Source organism: Besnoitia besnoiti, chromosome X (assembly GCF_002563875.1).
Source record: "Besnoitia besnoiti strain Bb-Ger1 chromosome X, whole genome shotgun sequence".
NCBI classification, from domain to species: Eukaryota; Apicomplexa; class Conoidasida; order Eucoccidiorida; family Sarcocystidae; genus Besnoitia; species Besnoitia besnoiti.
This window is the reverse complement of record NC_042365.1, coordinates 1,436,343-1,454,238: the sequence shown is the minus strand read 5'-3', so window position 1 is coordinate 1,454,238 and position 17,896 is coordinate 1,436,343. Positions and strand designations below refer to the sequence as shown.

The window sequence follows — 17,896 nt, the reverse complement described above, 5'->3', positions numbered from 1 at the left end:
CGCCAAAAAAACCTCGAAAGGAGCTGTCTTACAGCCAAGCCGCCCTTCTCATGTGCGAGCTCGCTTCGTTGTGGTTTCAACTCGCATGCAGAGATTTTTCTTCGCTTCTTGTGCGGACGCACTTCAGGCGCCGCTGCGCTTCACGTGCCGAAGAGAAAGCCCGTGAGGGACGAATGCAGGTCTGTTACACCGTGTGCATATAATGACGTGTTCCCATCGCCCCGAAGCTACAAAGTTGGTCCCGCCCTGCCAGTGAGCTTCTATGTTCAGGCACGAAAACGAAAACAATATTTATATATAGATATATATATACTTATGCGGTAGGTATGTACGCTTGCATGCGGTAGAAGTTGTCGCCTCGATTGCTAGCGCTCTACAATGGGGAATGATCCTTCCGCCTGGCAAGATATCCCCGTGATCTGCGTGTGATCAGGAGGAAGTGTGCACGCCTCGCCAACCGTCTTTTTCCCGTGATTTCTGTATCGCTGTGCTTCTCTGAGAAGCGTGTGAAACGTGATGCTGTCGTCGATACTCTGCGAAGGCCAAGAAGAAGCGGAAAGACGCGATGGCAGAGGAAAACGAGAAAAAGGCGCCGCCCCTCCTGCCGCCACCCGTCGGCTTCGTGCGCACACTCTCCGAGAGTAAGAACTCCCGAACTCGACAGGCAAGCGAAAGGCCAAACAGAAGAGTTCAGCGGAACCCTAAACCCCAACAGAAAAAAAAAAATCGCCAAGCTGTCGAGGCGACGCGCGCGGGTTCCGCGCTTACACCCAGACGCAAATGTGGAACGAGTACCTTTTCGCAAAGGACAATTCAGTAGACCCTGCCAGTCAGACGTCCCGCACTCCGCGGCGGTCACAGAAAGGCAGAAAATGCAGATATAAAGATATATATATATATATATATATATGCAACTATGGCTTCTCATCTCAGGGCCTCCGCTTAGCTCTCTATTTTCTCTCCGTAAATGTATCCACATATATATATATATATATATACATGCATACATACATACATACATATATACAAACGCGTATATAGTACACAAGTATGTTTCGTGTTTAACTGCATACCGCTGTGTCTACTACATACACATGCAGTGTGTATGTATATATATATATATATATATATATATATATATATATATATATATATATGGTCGGCGCGGCGCTTACCTGCTGCACTTTTTTCATGACCTGGAAGGAATTCGGCAGGTTTTTGTCCTACAGAAAAGCGCAGAGGGCTGCATTACGCATGAAAGGCCGTCTAAAGTAGCGAAGCATTCGCCTATTAAGCGAGGAGACGATGTCCACGCAGTCGTCCCACGTATTCGACTCGCATCGCATAAATAAAAATATGTATTATGTTCCTATTCCTATCTGAATGCCTTTGCAGTAAGCTCTCCTCACACCCGGTGTGCGCCCCCGCACCTACATACAGATTTACGCGTGACGGTAAGCACCTACCTGCACATACGCAGACTAATTCACATATATGTATATATGCGGACATAAATACATCTGCATATATATGTGGCTGCCCGCGGGAGAGGTGGAACCAGAGGTCGTCGGTAGTCTGATTTGCAGACGTGGGCGCCTATTTGGAGGCTGTCATGTCTGAGAACGAGGAGTCTTCCGCATGTGGCCTCCGTTCAGGGCATGGTGTTTTGAGGCAGTTCTCGTTTTTTCTTTTTTACCGTGCGAATGCGCTCCGCGACCCAGCCGCCCTCCTTCCAGGTGCCGTTATCCAAGTCGTAGAAGGGTTTCGCGGCATTCCATCCTTGCCATTTGCAGACTTCCTTCTCGTCGCGCAGGTCCTCTGCACTCCGCAGCGAGGGGACGAACGTGTAGACCGGCGGCGAGGGAAACCAGAAACACTCGACAATCGTTCCGCTCAGCCGCGTCTTGCTGCAGAGGAAAACGCCATTCACGCTCTCTTGTCTTTTTAACTACTACTTTGCACGCAAACACGAAGATACGCGCGAGGCAAGCGCTGTATTTTCGAGTTCATCTATGCTCCCGTGTTTTTTTTATAAACAAAGTTAACTGAGGAGGAACGAATCCCACACACAGCCACACCGCATCTGTATGAGGGGGTTAGCGAAAAAAAATCAATAATGCTTCGAAGATTTCTGAAGCAGAGGGTGGGTGTTTTTTGCATTTTTCGTTCTCTGCTGCGCCTCACCTGGCCATTTGAAGAAGCTCTTTGTATAGCGTGCCATACGGTGCGAGGAACTCGCCCTTAAATACCCGCACGCCCTAAAAAATACCAAAAAATGGGGGAAAACGAGGGAAATAGGAAAAAGCGGAAGTCTCACCGCTGGAGGCGCAGCACAGGGCCTCCACAGGGGCTTTTCAGCCCGCCGCCAATACCGCTCTTCCGTCGTCGCTCGATAGATTGACGGAGGGGAAATCGACAAAAACTCGCCCCATGCAGATGACCCTTTCAAGTGCCGCCACTAGCTCCAGCACGTCCGCTGAGTCGCGTGAGTTCGCAGAACGCCTCGGCGCTGCCAAGCGAGACTGAAGAAGTTTCCCTCTCTAAACGCCTCACAGCGGCACACCCCTCCACAGACGGCGGGCTTGCCGCGTCTCGCCAGGCGTGTGTCTTATGATGCAGCGGGCACTGAGAGGCTGGCAGTTCCATGCAAGCTGCCACTTCGCGCCTGATTTGCTGAGAGCGCTCCCCTGGGCAAACTGCAGCCGAGTCGACTTACAAAGTCCGCGACGTAGAGCTGAAAAAGCCTCGGGACGCCTCCTTCGTCGTAGAGCGCGTCTGCGCTAAAATCTACCTAAAGCGGGAAAACGAGACACGCAAAAGCAGACGCCAGAAGAACTCCCAAGCATGCGCGCGACAAAAACCTTTGCGGCATGCGATATATGCTTGCCAAAAGTGAGACAGTGACTCAACTCAAATACAGATGAAGGAAAAGAGACCTCATGTCTTGTCGCTGCTAAGGCGTACCGTGTTCAGATGCGGCGGCTTCCACTTGAGAAGCTGCCGGCAGGTGCCTGTCGTGTAGGGGAGGCTGACGGGGGTGAAGATGATGCCATCGGACTCGTGCGGAAGGCGGAGCGCCATCCGCTGGATGTGGAGGAGATCGAAAATCTCGAAAAAATCCTAAAAACGCGATCACACGCTCCGGCAAAAACAAAAAAGCAGCTGCAGAGAACGAGGCACAGCGAACAAAAAAGCGTCAACGCGCCGCTGGCCTAACTGGGATCGCACGCCACTTCCTCCAGGCATGCAGGCAGTACCTGGCAGAACAATGCCTAAAAATATATAAAAATAAAGATAAATATACGATCATATAGGTGTGTCTCGGGACAAACACAGGCACGCGCGCGAGGCCCGCAGGTCTCACCCCGTGGCCATGCACATACCTTCAGATAAATTTCCATCGGAGGTTTTCTCTTTTTCGTTGTCTGCAGCGCCGTGGAGTCGTCCTCTGCGCCCGCGGCCTCGGCAGGCTGGGCGCGGTCACAGCCTTTGCCCTCGCGGCGCTTTTCTTCTTCCTCGAGCTCCCGCAGCGGCGCAATGACGCGCTCGGCGACGGCGGCGAGCCGCGCCATCAAATTTAACTCCTTTATCGACTCGTCGCGCTCGATGCAGACGGCGTCGTAAATCAAGTAGCGCGCCACGCTGCCGCCGTCGGGGTGGCGGTCCTAAAACCAATCCAGAAGAGACAAAAAAAAGTGCAGACTCCACGGGAGCGCAGCGCCGCCGCCAGCACGTGGAGCGCTGCAAACGCTCATCTATTGGCCTGTGCGGTGGTGGCCTGGTCCGCGCGAGAGCCGTCTCCTCGAATCGCTCTCTCGGCATTTAAGACACCCTCTGCGTCTGCGGCGCACGCAGCATTCCTGTCAGTCTGCTGCAGGCAGGAGGGACCGCGTTGCCGAGTGATAACTCAATCGAAACTTAAACACCTCTTCGCCGCCGTCCTACCATGACGAGCTCGCCGTCAAGCAGCGTCAACTGCTGCGCGTCGTGGATCCGGCCGCGCCGCGGAAGGTAGTTGTCGGGGAGCATGCGCACCTGTGGAGAGAAGAGAAAACGCAGAACTCTAGGTTTTTTCGGACCAACGTCGGTTAGTCAACACGCAGGCGCGGGCCCCGTGCCGCCACACGAGGCAAGGCCGACCGTCGAACGCCGGCTTGCGAAGACGACTGGAGCCCAGCCCGGACCGGAAGCCTCCATCGCAAGTCTCCTTCTTCCCTTCTTCTCTCCTCGCTCTCTTGCTTCTCTCGCGCGTTCCCCTCGGCGGTCGCCGACGCTCAAGCAGGCCTTCTTCTGGCCTTCCTGCGTCCTCGGCAAAGCCCCTCCCTTGTCTGCGCTGCCTCTTCGAGTCCGCGTTGTCGCTACCGTTGCGTTTGCTTGTCTCACCTCTTCTTTTCTCCCGATGAGAAAGATGCAGCCCGAGGCGGCCAGAAGGAGGAAGCGGATGCCGTCAGTCTTCTCGCAGGCCACATAGGGGTTTCGAAACAGCTCTGCCGCGCACAAGAAACGACTCACTCGCGAAGCTCCATCCACCGAAAAGCACGTCTTTTGGTCGTATATATTGACGCAAATATATGTGCGCATATGCATATACCTATGCATATCGAGTTGTGTAGAGAGATTCCCAGATGCACGCAGGTATACAACGTTAAGTCGAGTGCGAATAGTAGGTCGTCGCGCCAAATGCTAGCTCATATTCCCTCTCTTTCTCTGCCTCTATCTACCGATTTGTTGGCAGGGCCTCGCCGCCTCGCGGCGCCGCGGACCTGCGAGGTTGTTTTTGCTCAAGCTGACGGGTTGCCCGCCAGGGAAAGACTCCCGGTTCCATCCGCAGAGTTTCCGCACGCGCTCGCGCACGCGCTGGGCCTGCTCAGGCGGCAGCAAGCCCGAAGGGTCGCCTTCGAGGATCCCCGGAAGTGCGGCGGCAGAGCCCGGCGGAGGCGGCGGCACGGGTGAAGGCGCGAAGGAGGCCGCGGCTGGCGGGCCTGGGGGTGGCGGCGGCGCGCCGCGGCCCGTGGCGTCCATGGCGCTGGAGCGGGGACCGTGGAGAAAGCCCGCGAGCAGAGACGCGAAGAGCTGAAGGAAACCGAGGAAAGCAAGCGGCGAAAGACGCGCCGGACGACAGGAAGAAGCGCGACAAAGCTGAAGAGAGAGAGGGAGAGGGAGAGAGAGGGGAGGACGAAGGAGGGGATGGAGGGGAAACCGAGGAGAATAAGAGCCTCGAAAATGGAGAGGACGCGACAGACAGAAGACGGAGGACGCGCAAGGCGGGAGAGAGGCAGCAGGACCGGAGAAGAAGGAAATGCAAAGCGAAAGACGAAGCGGGGGATATGAGTCTGCGGCAGAGCCACGAGGCGACAAGGCTCTGTGTGCGCTGCTCTTTCTCTGCCTGGGTGTCCTCCTGCTTACAACGGAATCGAAAACCTCTTCATCGGCGCTTCCAAGGAGAGTAAAACAACCCCGAGAGAGCGGGCGAATGTGCGGTGGCGTGTCCTAGAGGAGAAAGCGAAAATGCGCAGGAAATTCGCACGAAAACCAAGGGAAAGGCAGCGGCGCTTCTCGCAGGCAAGGATCCGCATCGACGCCCGCGACGGCCGCCTCAGCTGACCGGATGGAAGCTAATCAGCCTCAGCGCGCCGGAAGCTCTTCGTTGAACCCTCGCGTGCGATGAGAGAAAGAAGAACGGAAACGTCCAGCTGGGTGAACAATCGATCTTTCTTTTGGTGGATGCGAGCTGTCGCATGCATGCGATACAGCTCGACGTGCCGATGCACGCAAAGATTCATTTTCTGCGCCGGCGAAACTCCGTTATCCGTCGTTCTTTCCTCCGCAGAACCCCTGCTTGGCTTGGTTGCTTCAGTCTCTTCCGTGTGTCTCTGTTTTCGTATTCTTCTCGGCACATGGGCTCCAGTTTGAGGAAGGAATGCATCTGACTCCACGCAGGCGTGCTTGCTTGCATGTGCGGTTCTGTTGGAATTCAGGACGACGAGACGGTGATTACCATTCTCTCTCGTGTCTCCTACTCTCCATCTTTTGGGAGCCGCTGTGGCAAATGCTCCCGTTCCCGTCATTTCGTTTCCTCTCCGTTTTTGTCTGCCGGCATGTGTGCGCCTTTTGCACGATTTTTATCGATACTTCCGTCTGTTTGAAGGCGAGTTCGAAACCCCGGCGACTGCATGTGTGCCTGGTGAGTCTGTTGAGCCACGTCGCAAAAGAATGCGAGACAGCTTTCCTCTTCGCCTCGTGAGTGAAGCGTCTTCGCCGCTTGTCGTAGCAGAAAGGCTTCGCGCCCTCTGTTCCGCTCACCTCGGGATGGCGCGACGAGCGACGTGAGGCGGGCGCGTCGCCGTCTCATGGCGCGCCTCCTCACGAATTCGCGTCTTCTGTGTGGCGCGCATTCTAGGTCCCTATCTGTCTCCTCTGGTTCCTCACTCGGCTTGTTGTCGCGTGGCGCTTCTTGTGTGTCTCTACACCGCTGCGAGAAAGGCATGGCGAAACCCGAGCTCGCGCCGGCGCGCGCAAGCGCCGTAAATAAAGAGGTCGCCGAGAGCGGGCCGGAAGCGTCTCGGGCGTCGAATCCGTCTCCTTCGCGGCCCTCTGCGTCGCGTTTCTCTGCGGAGAGCGCGGATTCGGTTTTTCCTTCTCTCGCGTACAAGGAGGAAGTTGTCGATGTGCTCATGAGGGAGGATGCGCTGGCAGTTTTGGCGAAGGGCCTGGACGTCCACGGCGTTCTTCTGCTTCTGCTTCGCCGTCTCCAGTGCCGCAGAAGGCCCCGGAGAACCTCCTCAAGGGAGCACGCGAACAACTCCGACGGGCGGGCACCTGCAGCAGACGGCAGCGTCGGAGCGGCTAGCGAAAGGAGCTCGGGAGTACGCACACCTGGAGACGCCGGAAGAGCTACACTCGGGGCCCGGAGTTCGCAAGACGCAGTGGGCAGTTTGGCGTCTCCGAAGCTCATCTTCGTGTTGAACGTTTCTCAGGAAGAGTGCGAGCTGCTTCAGCTGCGGCAGCTGCAGCTCGAGCAACAACTCGCCGAGCGCGCGCGCCTGCGGCAACTCATTCGAGAGCAGCGGTTGCGTCAGAGTGAGCAACCGGGAGGAGGTGCTTCCGCAGTCAGCGACGCGCCTGCGCCAGCAGGTGTCGCCGCGTCGCCCGTGTCTCCTTCTTCCGGTGCTGCCTCGTCTGCGTCGTTTTCGGCGCTGCCGCGGCCGCTCCTGCTGCGCTACGTCGGCAGCGGCACAGGGGCGAGCTGCGAAGGGTCGATGACATGGGCACAGCGCGAGAAGCTCTACGCGAAGGGCGGTTGTTTTTCGGTCTCCTCTCGCGTCATGGTCGGCGACTTGCTGTCGGGAAAGCTGCCTCCGGAGGTGATTGACTGCATCGTCGTGATGCACGCCGACACCGTCTGTCGCGGCTTCAGCGAGGCCTTCATCGTTCGGCTCTACAGACAGCGCAACCGGCTCGGCGGCCTCAAGGCGATCTGCGACAATCCGTCGGCCTTCTTCTCCTCCTCCCTGAGCCGGAAATACAATATCTCCATCTTCGGCCTCCTCGAGCGAACGATGAAGCAACTCTGGCTGCAGCGCGTCCACCTCTTCCCGAGAGACGCTCCAGTCGTCCAGCGGAGCCTAGAAGTAAGCGCGCTTGCACGCCAGTTCTGCCGGAACCACGAACTTACTGCAGCATGCAGAACAGTGGGGCTTGAGGGGAGGGTAGCAGTAGAGCAGAGACTCGTGAGTTTATGTGTGTGGACTCTCTCTGCTCGACTGATTTGCGAATCTGAGCGCCGCGCGCCGACAACGTGATTTCGCGGAGCGGCCGCCGCTCCTCGGGCTGCATTCTCTACGCTAAGAGGGGGGTTAGGGTTTAGGGTTTACGGGGGGGGCCTATGCCTGGCGCTTGATGCCGCTTGTGGACTGTTCCTACGTGCGGCTTGGGTGATGCGTTTTCAGGCTGCGTCGCAACCTGAGAGCCTGGAGGTGCTTCTGCGGCCGTCAACAGCGACTCTGGAAATTCAGCAGGCGATCACGCTGCTGCTTCAGTCGGGGCTCGACTTCCTCAAGCGCATTCGCGCGCTGAACCTCGACAACCTGTACGACGCGCGCTCACTCATCCTCGGCGGCCGCGCCGCAGTCGCCGAGCGCGCCGCGGAGCTGCTCCAACAGCTGGCAGCCTCCAAGGAGGAAGGCGCGGGGCCGGAAGGCTCCGGCGGGCCTGGCGCCCCGCGAGAAAGCGGGGCAGGCGGCCCCGGGGCAGCCGGAGGCCGGGCCCCCGCCCCGGGGGCTTCGGCGCCCAGTCTCGCGGAGGGAGGCGAGGGCAGCGCGAACACCTTCGTCGCGTCGGTCAAAGAGAGCGCCGAAGCTCTCTGGCACAAGCTCGATGGAAAAACGCGGCAGTTCGTGGCGGTAAGGGTCTCAAGCGGTCGCGGCTGGCGGACGGAGAAGACAGCTCGACAGAAAAGAAGTCCGCTGAATCCCGAGTCACCTGCGAGCCTAGTTGCCGCGGGCAGTCCGCCCCGACGCTGCGGCTAAAAAACAAGAGCTGGAGCATACACAGAGACTGCGGTGCGTGCCTACACGCGCACTCGAGATAGACAGACCACGCGTTGGCATATCTGCATGTTTTATTTCTTTTTTATTCGCGTGTATGTAGCTACATGCAGGACGGCTGGGTGCAGCGGAGGAGGTTCTCCACACCTTCTGGCTGAGTTGTTTCTGCCGTCTCCTGTGCGGTGCGGGGGCTCTATGGGACCGGGGATGGGCGAATTTCCGCTCTTTTCGCCTGGGTGTGTCGCGCAAGCTCCGCGCTTTCTCTCTTTTCGCTTCAGGACTTGAGCGTGCTGCGGAATCTCCTCTGGCGGCTCTACCGTCTCGACGCAGTTGCCTTCTTCTCCCTGCTCGAGTCGCTGAAGGCCTCCAAAGTCCTCGATGCCGGATGGACGTGCACCACTGAAATGCACATTCTCTTCAATCGCGCTCAAAGCAGGTGACCGTCGCGACCCTGCGGCGCGCCCCTTCGGCCTCTTTCCCCCTCTTCTGTCGTGTTCAAGGGCGTCTTTTGACGCTTGACGTCCTACCTAAATTTTGGCTGTTTTAGTTAATTTTATACAAATTATTTGGATGGATGAGGGATGCATTATGCGGGGCGGAGGCGATTTGGCCTTTGTCCCCACATAGGCGTCCACGCTTGCGGACTCTGCGGCGCCGACGCCCACTCAGCCTTGAAAGAGAGGATCTTTTCGATAACTTCATCATCCTGGAGCGCAAGAAGAATAGTGCAGCCCCCAGCTCGTATCTTCGGGGTGCGTGTCTCTCTCTGTCTTCGCGGGAGTCATCGTCGTCGTTCAAGGAGACACAAGTCTCGCCTGCCTGTCTCTGTGTCTTCAGGGTCTTCTCGCTGAAGCGTGTGCCGCACAGCGAGGCCCTAGGCTCTCCTTCCAAGCTCGCGAAGCCGCGCGGGGGAGAGCGCGCCGCGGCTTCCTCACTCAAATCCGAGGGCGAGGCGGCAGAAGGAGACGCTGACGTCGTCTGCGTCGGGGTAGCGAGCGAGGCAGAGGACGCGCAGACTTCGGCAGTCGTCGGGCGGGCGGCGACGCAGCCGAGGGGGGAGGGCAACTCTGATCGCTGCGAGCCTGTGGGCGCCTCCTGCGGCGCACCAGCCAAGCGGGAGCCGACAGGAGGACACGAGGCCTCCGTCTCTTCTCTGGCGGTCTCTGCGGGCTGTGCGGCGACTGCCTTCTCGCGCTCGCCAGCCTGCTCGCTAACTGCTCCTCTGACTGCGGCTGCTTCGCGGGAAGCCCTCTGGGTGAAGAAGGCCGTTTTGGTACACGAGCCGAACGCCAAGTGGGAGTGGCTTGTGCGGTTTCTTTGGCACTGCACTGTCAGCGACGAGCTCTACGAGAAGCTCCTGCGCGAGCAGCGCCCGCGAGACGGCGCGAGCGGCGCAGAAGGTGGTGGTGCGGCGCAGGCGGTGTCGGCGGCGGCGGGCGAGGCATCTGCGCTTGGCAACAAGCGCGCGCGAGGCGAAGCTGAAAGCTCAGACGCGGCGGGTGGAGCGGCGGGAGGTGACGAGGAGACAGGGGAGTCGCGGGCCTCGGGGGAAGGACGCAGAGAGGAGGAACGATTCTTGGCGATCGAGGACGTGGAACCGCGGAGCGCCAAGAGGCCGCGGAGAAACGAAGCCCCGGCGACGCCAGGTCTCACTTCTCTTCCGTCCCCAGCGTCTTCTTCCTCTTGTTGTTTTTCTCCTTCCTTTTCTGATCGTTTCTCTTCTTTTTCCTCTAGTTCGACGTCTTTTTTGTCGTCTTCTCTCTCTTCGCCTGGCGTGGGCGGGGCGCCGCTTTCGAGCGAGGCCCTGGAGAGCTCGGCAGCGGCGGGTGGTGGGGCGGAAGGCGACGCGATGGAGGACGACGATGGCGAGCGCATGCGGAGGCGGAAGCTGGTCTTGGGGGGCGAGCCCGACGCAGGCTCGAGAGCCGAGTCTGACGACGGCGAAGTGGTGCCCGATGACCCAGACGCGGAAAACGACTCAGATGGGAGTGACGACGCGGGCTGCAAGGGCAGGGCGGTGAAGGCTGATTCCGCCTTGTCGTCTGTCGCCTTTTCTTCTCCCTGCCTCGCGTCGCCGGCCTCCTCTCCCCCCTCTACGGGGTCGGCTGCCTTCGCGCCGTTTCGGCCGCGCTACCGGATTTTATTTCTTGTCGAGGACGAGGCGACGCATCGTCAGCTGCGTCTTCTCTTCATGCTGGGCTCCCGCCGCCTCCTCCTCTCTTCGCTGCGTCAGCATCTCTTCTCCTCTTCTTCTCCCTCTTCATCTTCCTCTTCTTTTTCGTCTTCCTCTTCTTCTTTGGCGTCCGGTGCCGCGACGGGTCCCGGCGCGCCTGCGGCTGCCGCACCTCCGTCCTCCGCCCTCGCCGCAGCCTTTCTTCCGCTTTTCTCTCGAGGCGTGGCGCGCGTTCGCCCCTCGCCCGGCGACCGCGAGAGGGACAGGGACGGCCGCGGCGGGGGGCGGCTGAGCGAGACGGCGCATCTGCTGCGGCTCGCGCTGCGAGAAGAAGAAGCGAAAAGCTCGCCGTCGGTCTCCTGGGCGCAGGCGATGGAAGACCAACTGCTCACCGACCGCGTCATGCGAAAAAACGTCGCGAGACGAACGCGGAAACTTCGGTAAGACTCGCGAGCCGGCGTGCTGTAGGAGGACTGTGTCTTCACCTCGTGTACTCACACCTATAACACACACTCGCCTATACCCTCTGGCGTTATATATGTGCACACCTATACATATATGTGCATAGTATACATATATGTGCACATTATAAATGTATATATGCAAATTTTACATGTAGACGCGTATATGTACAACGTTTCGTGCGCATTTGCCCAGGTAGGATGCGGGATATGTGCTCGGTTGGGGGGCTGGTCTGGTCGCCGCATGAGAACTCAATCTGATGAAGAGCCCGTCGTTTCGTCGCTAGAGGGCGCCGACTTCTCGTGTCTCCGCGTCGGCGCTTCCACGTCAAAGGCCTCCTCCTGTCGGGTGTCGACCCCGTGCGTGGCTGTCGTTTTTTTCTTCGTTTCTGGTGTCTTTCAAGGCGTGTGTAAGGGGCAGATGCGTGACCCGCGTTGTGCATCTGAAGGATGTCTGCCTCGCTCTCCCTGGAGTGGCTCACGTTTGCAGAATTCGCCCGACGCCGTTCATCGTGAGCGCAAGCGCGGGCGTCGGCGCCGTGGCGTACGCGCTGCGGGATATTCTTCCGCACGCGGTAGTTCTCGTGGATCCCCAGCCGTCGCTCGTCCGCGAAGTCGAGGTCTTCTGCGCCGAGCGCCGGTCGCTCCACGGCCTCCTCGAGGAGGCGCGGGGCCTCGCGCGGCTGGAAGCAGAAAGGGCGCCACAGGGCGCAGCGACAGCGCAGGGCGCAGCGACAGCGCAGGGCGCAGCGACAGCGCAGGGCGCAGCGACAGCGCAGGGCGCAGCGATAGCGCAGGGCGCAGCGACAGCGCAGGGCGCGGGGGAAGCGAAGGCCGGGGCGCACCCCACAGACCCACAGCCCAAGACGGAGACCCGCGCCCAAGCCCCAGAAGAGAGACCAGCGGAAGTTCTGAGCGACGACGATGTGCAAACGCTTGCCGTGCATCGCAGGCCCGCTGCGTCCTCTTCGTTCTCGTTCACGAGCGGAGCCTCGGCTTCACCACTCGCCTGCGCTGCCGCAAAGTCGCCTTCCCGCGCGTGCGGCGGCGCGGCCTCGTCTGCGCCGCCGTCGGAAGGCCGCGCGGACGCCCTCTTGTCGGCGTTCCCGCCGTATGTATTCTCCGGCGGTGATCTGCGCGTGTTTGTGTTGGTGCTGCAACAGTCCGTGGAGCTTCAGCAGTATCTGTCCAACATTCAGGTGGAGAAGACCGCCTGGCGGATGCTTTTTCAGCAGAAACAGCACCTCCTCGTTCCACTCGATGACCTGCTAGCTGCGACACCTCTCCCGCCTTCGCTGTCTCCGTCCTCGGAGTGGGATGCGCTTCTCGCCGCGCGGCGTGAAGACGAGCGGGCGCTTCTCGCGTCGCAGGCGGCGGACGCGAAGCGGCACGGGGGAGGCTGCGACGAGGCCTCCGCTGAAGCGGCGCCTCCGCCCGAGGGGGAGTGGCTCTCGCCGGCGTGTCGCCCGCACCCGCTCTTCGGGCGAGGCCTCACGACCGCGGAGACCGCCGCGATTGGGCTTCAGTGGAAGCAGCAGTTGGGCGCGATGGGGGTCGGCAGCCAGGGGCTCGACTCCTCGCGCAGAGGCGGAGGCCGCGATGCGTTTCTCAGGCAGCAGCTCGAGAAGGAGTTGAAGCGGAGGGGCGCCGAAGGCGACGCAACAAAGCCCGGCGGCGGGGGAGACAGGCCGGCGCAGGCCAGCGGCGGGCGCGGCGAAGGAGATAGACTCGTGTCCGCCGCTGCCTTGGAGCTTCTTCAGCCCAAGGTCGTCGTGGACATGCGCGAAATGCGCTCGTCGCTTCCATTCGAACTCTTCTGCAAGCGTCTGCGCGTGGTGCCGCTCACCTTCGGAGTTGGCGACTACGTGCTCACGAGGTACGGCCTGAGTGACACGCCAGCTGTCGTAAAACGCTGACGGGGCGAAGCGCACAGCTATAAAGAAACACCAGAAGAGCAGCTGCAAAACATATACTTATCTATATGTACATATATACGTGTAGTCTAAATTGTATATATAAATGTCTTTATACTTGCGTGTAGCGGCGCGCGGAGATTGACGCGACGCACAGACAGTGAGGCAGATTGAGCGCATATGAGCGCAGCTAGTCAAGCAGAGAGGCAGGGGCTTCCGCCTGGGGCCTACGTAGGCGATTCGTTCATACGGGTACGCCCTCCCCCCTACATAAATATATATATATATATATATATACGTGTATATGGATGCGTATTCACATATATCCGCATATATCTGTATGTACGTATATTTATGGATATATGAATGTGAGTACGTATATTTCAAGTGTAGTGCTGCACATATGTAGTTGCCCAAAACTCTTCAGGATCATTCGTGGCAGTGTGTCTCAGTTGCGTTTCTGGGCTTCTGGGTTCAGAGAAATCTGCGTAGAGAGGAAAGCGATTTTTGATTTGTGGCAGTCGCTGCTTTCGGGGCGACTGTACCAGCAGGTGCGTCTCTGTCCTTTAAAAAAACATCTCGAAAGTGTAAGCAGAAAACTCAACCTTTTGCGGTTTTCTTGTCGTATCAACGTGTGCTGGAGGGGCGAGGCCTTGTGTTTGCCGCACAAGCGCTGAGAGGCACGTCCCTTGCGTCTTCTTCTCATTCCAGAGAAAATGCAGACTCGCTTGGAGATCCCACACGCGTAGGGGATAGATGAGGTGTGAACACGAACGCGCATTTCCATGCGTTAGCGCGTTTTTTTCATTTCTGCGTGCTCCCCTACGTCCATCCCGGGCGCGTGTAACGTCTTATCGTGCCGCGTGTCTCCCTTCGCCTCTTCGCGGAGCCACGTCAATCTGGGCGTCGCTCTGCTGCCGCGGCCGCGTGTTTCGCCGATGCTTCTCCACTGGGCTGCAAGGCCTGCGTCGTCGCGCCTCTCTCGCTTTCTCTCTGCGGCGACTTGATGCTGCGCTCGTCGGCGTCCATCTCTTCTTTCTCTTCTTTCTGCCTTGCTCAGGCGCAGCTGCTGTGCCGCTACTACCGGTGTCCGACTCTGTTGATTGAGTTTGAGCGCGGGCGGCCTTTCTCGCTCGTGGGGTATCCTGGATTGCCGCTTGAGGCCGAGAGTCTGCGGGCGCTGGGGAACACTGCGATCGGCTGCTGCTCGCTGCTTCACAAGTGAGGCCTGGCGCACCGCGTGCAGCAGCTGCAGCGACAGATGTAGGGGAGCGCATGCGCGGTGTGTGTCGAGCGGGGAGGAGTCCCTGGGGTTGCCGGCGGCAGGACACGCGCAGGAAGCGAGGCAGACATCTTTTAAACTGCGAAGAAATCGACCGACGAGATACAGCTTCTCAGGGAGGGGAGGGGCGCGGAGTAGTCGGGGGGGGCCGTCTGTGTGTGGAGGGGAGCCGGCCGGCGGGTCGCGGAGGAAGGCCAAGGACTCTCCCTCCCCCCCCTCACCCCCCCCCGGCGTCACGCGATCGAATAAAGACCAAAAAGCGAGGTTTCGTATTCATCGCGTCCCTCTCCGGCTCTGCGGTGGCAGTGCAAACTGTGTTTCACGGAGCTAGTCGACTTTGCCTGGCTTCAGCGCTGCGCTTGTTGACTTGACTCAGGCTGCTGCTGCTTGTCCTTCACTTCCCGGCTCTCCGACTCATCTGGGCTCCGCACACGGCCTTCGCTGCAAACCTCTTCATCGCTCTCAAAGTGAGGTCCCTGTGCATATCGTGGGTATCAACTTGCTGGAGAAGGATACCAGCTTCCTCTGGAGCTCTTTGTCAAATTCATGCGCCGAGCCAGGGTATACTGTCCTAAATGCCTCCCTCGGCAGGGGCGTGGCTGGCATCGGCAGCCACGCCGGATGTTGACCGGCGGTGGCCTCAGCGAGTCTCGCGCCTGAAGCAAAAGCGAGCTGGGATCTCTCTTTGTCTGCGTGATGGGCACTCGAGCTGCGCATGCATGCGCACTGGTACAAAGAACCAGCTCTTTCTGGGGACTAGTTACTGCGCGTTGGACTACGTTCACTAATGGTACTAAAAAATAGGAGCTCTTGTTTGGCGTCGCTCTCTGGGCTCCGTGCAGCTGCCGGGGCCCGGATCGCGAAGGTCGCTGCGTGAGTTGTGGCGTCGCCCTGCAGAGGTCTGCGGGCGGGAGTTTTGGAGTCCAGCGAGCGGGCGACCGTGAGACGATTTTGCGGTCTTTGAGGTTTCTGCGGTGTGTCACGGTTTCTGTTTTTTTTGCCATGTTTTGGGTGCCCATTTGCGTTTGCCAGACGGGGCGCGAGCAGCCGGACGTCAGTCGCATCGAGGCGATCGACCGCGAGTTCCTCGTGGAAGGCGACGACGCGGAAGACACGCGGCGCGCCCTGAAGATGCGCCCACACACGTCCTTTCAGAGCACCTTTGCGATGCTGGGCAGCAAGGCGAAGTTGTCGAGCGCGAAAAACGAGGACGACAAGCTCGCCGCAGACGCCTTCGAGCTGCGCGAGACGATTTCGCTGCTGGACGAGGATGAAGATACCGACGGCGCGCGCGCGGGCAGCCCGCCGAGGCGCGGCGATTCCGCAGCGACGCCCCAGGAGGGCGCGTCGGCTTCCGCTTTGGCAGCCACGACCAGCGAGGCGTCGAGCAAGGGGGAAAGTGAAAGCAAGCTCGGCAGTCTCGCTGCTGCCGGCAGCCAGCTGCAGCTTGTCCGGGGACATTTAGACCGGGGCGGTGCGAAAGGTCGAGCCTCCGCGGGGTTGCGCGAGGTGAGGACAGGATCTGAGAAAAAAGGCTACGCAAGAGGCCGACAGAGGCAGCTGGCTTTCTGTCCTGCGTCGTCATTCGACGGCGGAAAAAAAGGCGCGGCCTCCGCCGAGAAGGCCCTCGTGGCTGTCTCTGCGGGGAACCACAGCCGCAGTCAGACCAGCCTCGCGAGCGGCGAGACCTCTCCCGCGCTTCGCCCGGCCTCAGCGGCGACAAACTCTGCAGCGGTCGACTTTCTCCGCCGCCTGCCGGGCGTGACTAGCAAAAACATCAATCTCATTGTCTCGCGGGTGAGGCTCTCACCTCTCGTTTTCGCGGTCTGTGGACTCCGCGAGCCGCGGCGAGAGAAGGAACGCGGACGGGAAGGTTTTCGGTGCGCCTCAGCGTTCGATCGTTTCCACAAGAGTCACCCGGGGGGGTGGGGGGGAGGGGAAAGGAAGGCCTTGTGGCAGCCCCTGTGGTGTAAATGGGTGTGTGATGAAGCCCCGTTAGCCTTCAGAGAGGTTCACTTACACTGAGTCAACAGAGACACTATTGTTCCTAGAATAATGAAGATGACTCCGGTTATGAGATACAGACATCCCAGGTCCTTATGGGTTCTCTGGCGTCGCGTTCGCCCCCGCAGGTGCCCAGTCTGGCGGATCTCGCCGCCATGTCGGAGAAGGAATTGAAGAATTTGATGGGCGAGTAGGTGTCAGCACTGCCACCTATGATCACCCACACCCACATTTGCACGAAAAGCGGGTGTGCATTGATTTCCAGGCTGATGGGGATGCGAATATGCGTGAAGCCGTCGGAGTGCATGCGCGCAGGTAGATAGATAGCCAACTGCATCTCTACCCGTGTGCAGACAGGCGGGAAGTCGTGCCGTCTTCGGCATTTGCGGTCAAAAGATCACGCAGACCTGGCGAGGGAGCGACGGCCGTGTCCTCCACAAATCCAGCACTTTCTGCGGCGCGGCGGCCAGATGCAGCACGCCATCATGCGTGTAGGGTGGAAACCGTTACTGTGCCTTGCTCTTTTTGTTTCACTGCAGAGACGACGGTCACCACCTACACTCATTTCTGAATGCCCCAGTCGATTTTGATTAGTTCCGAGCCTCAAGTTCAACCGGTCGCGGAAGCTGCGTGAGCGAAGAGGGAGGACGACGGAACGAATCCTGGGGGGAAACGGCGATGAACTGTCGATTTCTGCTGTCTTTGCAGTCCTTTGAGCTGCTGTTTCTCGGCTGAGTCGCGTACAGTGGGGCTCGTTGGACATGAGTTTTGTAGTTTCACGCAGTGCCCATTGTCTTGCGCTCCTTGTGGCGGCTCCGGAATCTCAGCATAGTCTCGCCAGTCTCACTCGAGCTGTTTAACTTCTTTGTGGAGTGTTGGTTTGTTCTTTTCTTGTGCTGGCGCGGCCGGCATTCGCGCTGTCTTCGGGGAGGCGTTTTGGGGTGGAAATGCTATACGTGGTGAATAAGTGTTTTTCAACAAGAGGCTTCACGTTGTGTCGGAAAGCAACTCGTAAATGCCTCCGTCGGCGTTTGCGAGTGAAGCCATGTAGTTCCCACAGGCTACTGTATCCTTCTCTTTTCAGGGTTACCTCACTCTGAAAAAGGCGGTTTCGCAAAGCTGTTTGGTAGTTTGGCGGTAGTTTGTCGCAGCTTCAGCTGGAAATCGAAGCACGAGATTTTGATTTAGGTTGACTTCCGTACAGCCTTTTGGTTGGTTGAGGGGGGCGACTACCAAAAAACCAGTAAGAGGAAGATGCAACCTCATGCATGGTGCCTTCACACAGGAGGAACTAAGGTCAGCTAGTGGCGTAGCTCTCCCCCGCTGCGGCGTTTCTGGCGGTCACAGCTTTCTTGCAGAAGCGGCAATTCAACGGGGCTGTCTTTCTTGTCAGTACGCTGTTCCACGCTCTCGCAGCCCCCTGGCGGCTGTTGATCTATGTACAGACAGAGTGCAACGCCAGCTGAATCAATCCCGAGCTACGTAACCTGAGGCTGTGTGTCCCTCTAAGAGGGCAT

General features: G+C 59.0%; 2 protein-coding genes across 2 annotated transcripts; one reads left to right on the top strand and one right to left on the bottom strand.

Annotated features, from left to right (window-relative positions):
- Positions 1 to 365: 365 nt before the first annotated feature.
- Positions 366 to 5,022, bottom strand: BESB_017600 (mRNA capping enzyme; the record flags this gene model as incomplete). The annotated part of the gene is made up of 10 exons (XM_029360475.1): positions 366 to 533; positions 1,176 to 1,223; positions 1,697 to 1,907; positions 2,185 to 2,258; positions 2,717 to 2,791; positions 2,965 to 3,120; positions 3,384 to 3,665; positions 3,946 to 4,035; positions 4,384 to 4,487; positions 4,764 to 5,022. The coding sequence occupies 10 exons, from the start codon at positions 5,020 to 5,022 to the stop codon at positions 366 to 368; spliced, it is 1,467 nt and encodes a 488-aa protein (XP_029216451.1).
- Positions 5,023 to 6,485: 1,463 nt separating this feature from the next.
- On the top strand, positions 6,486 to 16,573 carry BESB_017590 (uncharacterized protein; the record flags this gene model as incomplete). Its single annotated transcript, XM_029360474.1, has 10 exons — positions 6,486 to 7,631; positions 7,950 to 8,402; positions 8,825 to 8,982; positions 9,384 to 11,159; positions 11,671 to 13,056; positions 13,572 to 13,644; positions 14,154 to 14,314; positions 14,752 to 14,842; positions 15,408 to 16,172; positions 16,508 to 16,573. The coding sequence occupies 10 exons, from the start codon at positions 6,486 to 6,488 to the stop codon at positions 16,571 to 16,573; spliced, it is 6,075 nt and encodes a 2,024-aa protein (XP_029216450.1).
- Between the last annotated feature and the right edge of the window lie 1,323 nt (positions 16,574 to 17,896).